The sequence below is a fragment of the Erithacus rubecula genome (assembly GCF_903797595.1).
Source record: "Erithacus rubecula genome assembly, chromosome: 4".
NCBI classification, from domain to species: domain Eukaryota; kingdom Metazoa; phylum Chordata; class Aves; order Passeriformes; family Muscicapidae; genus Erithacus; species Erithacus rubecula.
The window spans coordinates 33,737,199-33,744,889 of NC_136686.1; the positions used below are offsets into that span (position 1 = coordinate 33,737,199).

Here is a 7,691-nt window from a genome sequence, read left to right on the forward strand (position 1 = left end):
TTCTGCAACTCCCACACCCCCTTACAGCAGGAAAGAATTCTTGCCACTTGAAATGAGAGGCAGCAAGGAGGAACAGACTGTGAATTTTATTCAGGATTCTTCAGACACAGCAGTAAAGCAAACACCCCACTCCCCAAAACTGGGATCTGCTCGGTGCTGGCTGACACAACATCAGGTACCAGCATGTTCTTGGTACCCAGGCAGCACACCATTCTCCTTCTCACACTGCTGGCACAGGGCTGCTTTGGGGGACAGGGAGGGAGGCACCAAGGAATGTGATACCCAGCACAGGGACACCTCTGAGCCATATGGGTGGCTCAGAAAAGGACAGTAGCTCTGCATTTGTCCCCAGGCCACAAGCCCACACCAGTTGCCAGCAACGGTGAAAGGGCAAGGGCTGGTCTTTCCACAGCTGCCACCACCTCGGTCCCCTTTTGCATATCCAGGGGTGCTCAGGAAGGGACCGCAGGCTGCAGTGGCTGATCGCTGATGTCCCCACCAGGGGCCACTGTGACATTACAGAAAGCCAGACTGCCAGGCATAGGAGGGGGCCGTGGGCTCCCGCTCCTACAGCAGCTCAGGGGCTCCGTGGAGCATCTGCCCTCCTCCACGGCTGGAAGCTCAGCCTCCGAGGTGAGTTTGTTAAAAAAAAATGGCTGCATGTGACGAGTGAAGGGAGCTGGGGGTGTCACTGTGGGACAAGGGGCTGCCATACACCGCAGTACAAAAATAAAGATATAAACAAGAAATGAAAAGGCTGAAGTGGAGTGTTCAGATCACATCCTCAGATCTCTGGCTTGTAACAGCTAGAGAAGGAGAGAGAAAAAGAAACACAATCACTGGTAGGAAAAAAAAGCAACGGAGCATGGAGGGAAGTGTGATAAAGAGAAAAAGGGAAATTACAGAGGAAACACGAACAGAAGAAAAAGAAATGAGGGTGGGAAAACAGAATAGAAGGAAGAAAAAATCCATGTAATTAACATACACTGAGGCATAAGATAATAACAGTCAGGTCCCACAGCGATAGACAAGGAGGCTTTCAAACAGAGAGAGAGAGAAATGCCAGCCAGCTAACAAGTGCCCTCCATCAGGACCCGTGGAGATTGACACGGAACATCTCCAGTTTAACAAGAGCCTCACAGTTTTGCAGTATGGAGAGGAATCCTCTTTCTAACACTTTCCATACCCAGCCCCACGCATGTCAGCCAGCCTGCCTTCCTAAGCAGGAGGCAGAGCAGAGAGGCTCATTTTGCACACAGCTGTGAGAACATCTGCAATGGGGACCAGCTGCTTCTGCTCTGCCTTTGCCACCTCTCCCACTGTGCTCTCACCCTGCAGAGCTAGTGGGGGGAAAGGCCAGGGAAGTGAGAGCAGGGAAGGAAAAATAACAGGCTGCCTTCTGCAAAGTGCCCGGGCTGGCAGGCAAAGGAGCTGCGGACGGCAGTCTGGAGAAGCGATCCGGCATGCGTGTCACGCAGACATGTGGCAAAATTCCACCCCTTCTCCCAACCACCCCTGCCTGCTTTGCATTCATTGCCACCCCTCTCCCAGCTGCACTCTCCTTTCTGCTGCCAGAGCCTCTGGTCCACAGCCATAGGATCTGCTTGGCAGGTAAAGGCACACATAGGATAGGAATATGTAAAGCCACCTTAGGGATGAGTCAACCTCACACCTCCCTCCTTCCCCTCCCCAAGCTCTACAAACCAGGGCCATACCCACAAGAGGGAAGTGAGTCACTCATGCAGAGCTCAGGCTGGCAGGAGCTGGGAGTGCAGACAGGTAACATACCTGCAGAGGAGGAAAAGTGAGGAGCAGAGAGAGACAGGGCCCTGGGCAGAGACCACTCTGAGCCCTGGGGGACAAAGAGAGCAGAGGGAAGGATGCTGGAGGCTGGCGAGTGGGGCAATGTGGGAGGTAGATGACAGTGCTGGGATGGACACGGAAGGGAGCAGGAGGGAGGGTCCGCAGGAAGAGAGTTTAGCACAATCCCGAACAGATGGATAGTCTGCAAATAAAAATAAAACCAAGATAAACCAAACAGTTTAAAATACAAAGCAGCAGCCATGGTAACAGCTCTCCTCTATCAGCTTTATCTCCAGAAAGACTCCAGCTCCTGGAGAGGACAGTCCCCACACCCCACACCTGTTCTAGTGCTTCCCTGCTGCTAGCTGTGAGCTCTCACCAGAAAGGTGGACGAGTCTATGCCTGGGGGGTTATTTTTATCATTTTCCTCAGGGATTTGCTGCACCTTTCTCCTCTGCTTCTGCTTCTGCCTCTGCCTCCTCCTCCTCCACCTCCTGCTCTTCCTCCTCCAGGTCCTCCTCTGTGTTCTGTGGCCCAGGGACAAAAGGAAGAAAGAGTGGAGATACTTGCAAGATGAGCCACGGCAGTTCTTTCCGACACACAACGGAACAAAGCAATTGTCGTAACACTGGAATAAAAAGGGACCTTGGCCCATGGCCAAGATAATTCTAGGTCAGGGAACAGAGAGGCTTGTTTTCCTCTGGAGTATCACATCAGGGTATCTAACCCACTTACAAGTACTGTGACCCCACAGTCTAACAACTGCCATCAGTTGCTAGTGTTCCTTCCTGCATCCTGTGTGTCTACAAGATGTCATGCACTGCCACAGGTTTCTGTCCTTCCTTCACAAGGGAAGCAGGAGATATCTGCCCCTCAGGCTGAGACTCAGAAAAAGGAAACAGAATACTGCAAAACCTTCAGGGAAATAAAGCCCTATAGGCAGTGACACACACAGAATGGGCATGAGGAGGCATGAGGGGGATGTTAAGAGTAGCATGAGAGGTGCCAGGGTGACTTGCTAAAGCCATTTGCCACACACAGCCACACACCACCCCTCCAACACACACACACACTCCTCCTTTTGGGCAATGGGTATAATGCCACGGTGCTGAACACCAGGGCAGACCCCTGTATTTCACCACTGAGGTGCCCCACTGTTGCGAGAGAGAAAAGAGAGAAGGAGCAAAGGATCTCATAGGCAATGAGAGAAGGGCCATAGCAACGTTAATCTCACCTTCGCTTTGTGGCTGGGCTCAGTGCTCAGGCCATTGGGGGAGTTGTACAACTCCTTGGAGACCACACACAGAAATTCTGTCTGATCCTCATTCCCATAATTGTAGGACGAGCCAATGTTCACAAGCTAGAAAAGATGAGAGCAAGAATCACAAGCACATATTCCTGAAAACACCCACTCCACCTGAGGAGCAAGGCAGAAAGCCCACCATGCAGTACTGAGTCCACTCTGTAATCCCAGTGGAAAGGCCTCATAACTAAGATGAGGAGACAATACAGAGAACCAGGAGAGAAGTTAGCCAGGATGCAAAAACTGGCCTCACGCAGTATCCTCTAAACCTCTAGAAAGGCACAGGAAAAAGCCAGCATGATGGCTCAATCAATGACTTACCCAGTATTCCCAGAGCAGGAAGTAGCCTTGCCTGGCAACTGTATGGTATCCATGATCTTTTCCCCAAAAGACAACTCCTTCCCCCCTGCTCTGCCCCAGCCATACCTGCTCAAAGCGCCATCCATCTGACATAGTGGAAACCATCTGAGTGAGCTCCTCTTCCTGGCACTGCAGCACACGGTACACATGCTTAGGAGGCACCTGAGAGCAAAATTGCAGAGCACGCTGACAGCAGTCATGTTAAAAGCTGTTCCCCTCCTGCACAATGAAGTGGTAATACCCCTCCTTGACAGACCTGTCCTCTTCCCCATGCCCCAGGTGAAAGGGGAGTGGAAACCACAATCCAGCTTTCCCCTGTGCTGTCATTGGAGCCAGAACAGTATCTCTTCTGGAGAGCAGTGACTGAGTTCAGTGCTGCCTGCATTGTCCCCAAAAGATACTGCCCTCTTTTGATGGGAAGTTTGCACTTGTCTTTACAAAATCATTTTTGCCAATGTAACAAATGCTGATGGGGTTTTGCAGCACAAAGTGACTGTGCTGCTAGAGGCTTACAACCTGAGGCAGACAAGATGAAAAGTGAGATAGCAGACAATCTTCCCTCTAAGGAAGATTTTCAAAGGTTGCTGGCCAAGACAAGGTGTGATTGTGCCACAGGATTGACTCCTTGTCTGCATTTAACTCTTCCATCTGTTCACCTGTTTCCTCCAGGTTTCTCTACAGGTATTACCATGCTCTTCATTGTGATTACACTCCCAGGAGTCCCCACCCCAGTCCTCATCTCCATTACACCTTTGCTCTCCTCACAAATATTCCTCTATATCCCACAGCAACCAGCTGCCTTCTTCCAAAAGCTAGAGGAGTTCACTTAGTTTCAGGGACTACATCCAACATTACTTCTGGGATGCAAAGCAAGCCTGCAACTTGTTTATTGCAACTAAATTGGTGGTAGCTTGTCCCCTGCAAGATTTTGCTGCATAGGGATTAGCACATAATCTTTAATTAGTTGCTTTTTTCTATTCCTTGCTGCTTCTCTCAACTCTTCTCCCACTCTAGACTCATCTCTCCCCCTTTTTACACACCTGCTTTCCCCACCCCACTCTATCTTGCCATACCTGTGTTACTGTGTAGTCCTTCTCCTCCATTCGATCCTTGATTATTCGGATCAAAGGACCAATGTTATAGAACTCAGCTTCTTCAAGGATGCCTGAGAAAGACAGACAGGAGGACCACAAAGACAGAAAGTTAGCAGCCCATCTTTATTTTTCAACTTGCAAAAGATCAATTCTGAGCTTCACAAGGTCCATAGGGAGAAATTCTATTACTACCTCACTTTTTAACAGGCTGGAAACTCTTGCTGAAGAGAATTGAAACTTGGCTCTCTGCATCTTGTTTCTAATGCTCACCCCAACTTCCTTATGTTGCCTGCTACTACAGAAACAGGCACTGCCAGTGAAGGTTTGTGCCCAGAGGACTGCTAATATCTTTCCCAGATACCTGGCCAAGGAGAACAGCTGTAGGCTCCAGTCTCTCTCAGTGACCACTTGTTATCACCTTGCTCAGACTCTCTTATTAAGGCAGAGAACCACAACTTGCAGTTCTGACAAGTCACCAAAAGAGCTAGAAAAGTCTAACTTACCTCCAGGCCTACTTGGAGTTGTAGCCCCATATGACTTTATATGATTTTTGGCTCTCTTCCCTGTGCTTCAACTCAAAACAGGTAAACAGAAATGTTTTTGTTTTTTTCTCTATGGCATCTGCATCCACCACCTCTCCTGAGACTCACTTGTTTGCTAACAGGCCTTCAGGAAAAGAGAGGTGATTCCCAGAGGGTCAGTGAGGGAAAGGTGGCTGGAAGCCAACACTCACATGTCCCCAGGACAGTACAAAGAAAATATAGATGGGGAGATTGATCATTCACTACCTGACACACTCAGACCTCTTCTGTGTGTCTCATTCAGCAGTGAATTGTCTAATGGGTTATTTTTACACCAGCCTGGATGTTTGCAGCAGGAAAAAAAAAAAAAAAAGAGTCAATGCAAATGAACTGGACTCCTGTTTATGCTTCAGATTTGATATTAAAACCTGCTAATGAATTCTGTCTGATCTCAGAATTACAAGAAATGTCATGTAGTAAACACCTTAAAATTGTGCTTATTCCAATCCTGCACCATTCATTTGGTATATTTTTGGAATTACAACTGATAAGACTGTTCTGAAGAAACGGTAAAAATGCTTTAGGTAAAAAAGTACAAGAAAGGCAAGAAGACTAATGACCATGCAGAAACTGTGCTTGGCAAGCACTGGACAACACAGTCTGTACTTGGAATTGACTCCTTATTAGATCCTAGCATCAAAAAAATAACAAGGCACTGTGGACTGCTGGCTGATAACACAGTGATGTCACCAAGTCATCCTATTGGACCTACTGTCAACCTCAAATGAGGGATTGGTTTGACTAACTTGCTCCACTGGAATTTCTGCAGTTCACAACCCATGAGAGCACAAGCAGCATACAGTGCATATCACTGATTAATGATGGTCTTTATTACAGTCAGTAGAAGAGATGAGCTCAGTTTTGTTTGGTCTACTGGGCTTTCATTCCTAATTAGAAACAGACATTAATAGAAAACTCACTCACAGAGCCTGGTTAAAAGTAGATCAGGAACAAGTAAAAAATGGCTTATTGAGGTTCTGAGATTTTGCCTGCTTCTGTCTTGGTGACATTTCTGCTCACAGTTGATATGCCACAACACCTGCAAGGACACCTTCCTCACCCACTCCAAACCCCTTTAGTAAAGAAGATATTGTCATGCTTTGCAGGGATAGCTCTCTGAAATCCCCCCACATCAACAACCAAAAGGTTGACCACAAGTCTTATTTCTCCTGACTATGGTAAGTGGGATTTTTCTGAGCTCCACAACTCACCCTCTTCAGCCATATCTTTATCCAGGACCAGCTTTCCATGACGGAGGAAATTTAGAATCGGTCCAAAGTAAGTGGGGTCCCGATCTATTAGGTATGCACCAGTTTCATCCTAGCAACAGAGATAGACCACACGGAGAAAAAACCTAAGGAAAACTTGTAACCAACCTGCAAATGCCCTAGAATAAAAGATAAACCTAAGCAAAAATGTCAACTCTTTCTAAGATTCTTTGGAAACCATGGATCCTGAGAGTCCTTAGCCAATTCAGGCCAGCTTGGATTTAACTGCTGTATTGGTCTGCTCAGCATGAATCAATTCAGCTGAAAAAGCCCACAAAACAGGCCTCAGTCTCTTTGTGCAACTGGGCATTCAGGCCTGGTGTGAGAGAGCAGAGATCCCCTTACAGGAACAAGGCTGAGTCAGGCAGACACAGCTGGGAAGCAGAGCCAGGATGTGGGGTGAACAAAGAGGAAGGAGGGCAGGAGCAGATGGGAGATGGCCTCTCTTCTCCCCAGCTTGGGAAGGCAGGTGCCAGGCTACAACAAGGTGGAATCTGGTATGGGAAAACCCTTCCCGGGAGAGAGGGGGAAAAGAGCAGGCATTTCTCACTCAGTTGTTCCTGCAGCTGCCGGGGTCCGGCTCCATCCCTGCTTCCCTTCAGCCCTCCCCATGCTCGGTGGGGCAAGGTGCGGGAGGCAACCCAGCTGCCTTACCCGGTCCGACTGCAGCTCCTCGCCCTGGCACAAGCGACACAGGAAAGATTTCTGCTCCCGACACAGGGTCTGTCTGGTGGTGAGGAAGACGGTGCCCCCCACATTGAGCCTCACCCACTTGGCCTGGGTGCCAGCGGGTGGCGGGATGTCCCAGGTGCAGCGCAGCCCCACGGCGCCCTGCATCTCCTCCCTGCCCTCCATCCTCATCCTCACCCCCACCTCCCCCACGGCGTGCAGGGACTGCCGCAGGTGCTGCCTGTCGGAGAATGCCGGGATCTGTAGTTTATCTGCCTCTCCCTCCGCAGCAGCCGTGTTTCCCGGGGGCCAGGATCTCCCCTGTGACTACCGAGGGAGTCCTGAGAGGAGGAAGGTCGCTCGGTGCTGGAGGTTATCACTGCGGCTATTGGGGTGGGCCAAGCCACAGCTCCACAGCGCTGGCACTCCCCGGCTTTTCCCCTGTTCCCGTTTTCACAGACCACGGGCCAGTCAGCACTCCGGAGGTGCAGGGCGTTATGCAAAAATCGTCGACATTTATTTCCCTAGACATCCTGTCTGGCTCATTAAAAGGTTCTGGGAACTGTAGTTTCGCAGGGACGCGCACACAAGGGTGATGGGAACTGTAGTTTTC

At 49.5% G+C, this 7,691-nt stretch overlaps 1 protein-coding gene across 7 annotated transcripts; it reads right to left on the reverse strand.

Moving 5' to 3' along the window:
- Window positions 1-67: 67 nt before the first annotated feature.
- On the reverse strand, window positions 68-7,691 carry KCTD17 (potassium channel tetramerization domain containing 17). 7 transcript variants are annotated; one of them, XM_079303264.1, is made up of 8 exons: window positions 7,064-7,691; window positions 6,353-6,461; window positions 4,540-4,631; window positions 3,533-3,628; window positions 3,038-3,163; window positions 2,249-2,330; window positions 1,789-2,005; window positions 68-806 (listed from the first exon to the last, which is right to left on the reverse strand). In XM_079303264.1, exons 1-8 carry the CDS (start codon window positions 7,268-7,270, stop codon window positions 785-787), a joined length of 951 nt encoding a protein of 316 aa, XP_079159390.1. In that variant the 5' UTR covers window positions 7,271-7,691; the 3' UTR covers window positions 68-784. The 7 variants fall into 7 exon arrangements, with proteins under 7 accessions (XP_079159390.1, XP_079159389.1, XP_079159395.1 ...); XM_079303263.1 differs by having other exon boundaries at window positions 1,716-2,005; XM_079303269.1 differs by lacking the exon at window positions 1,789-2,005 and adding an exon at window positions 1,716-1,788 and having other exon boundaries at window positions 7,064-7,689.

Coding starts and splice junctions, on each gene's coding strand:
- KCTD17 (XM_079303263.1), bottom strand. CDS start 7,270: ATGAGGATGGAGGGCAGGGAGGAGATGCAGGGCGCCGTGGGGCTGCGC. Junction 3,629..4,539: donor AGGACTACACAGTAACACAG/GTATGGCAAGAT, acceptor TTTTGCTCTCAG/GTGCCTCCTAAGCATGTGTA. Junction 2,331..3,037: donor AGCCCAGCCACAAAGCGAAG/GTGAGATTAACG, acceptor CCTGGGCCACAG/AACACAGAGGAGGACCTGGA.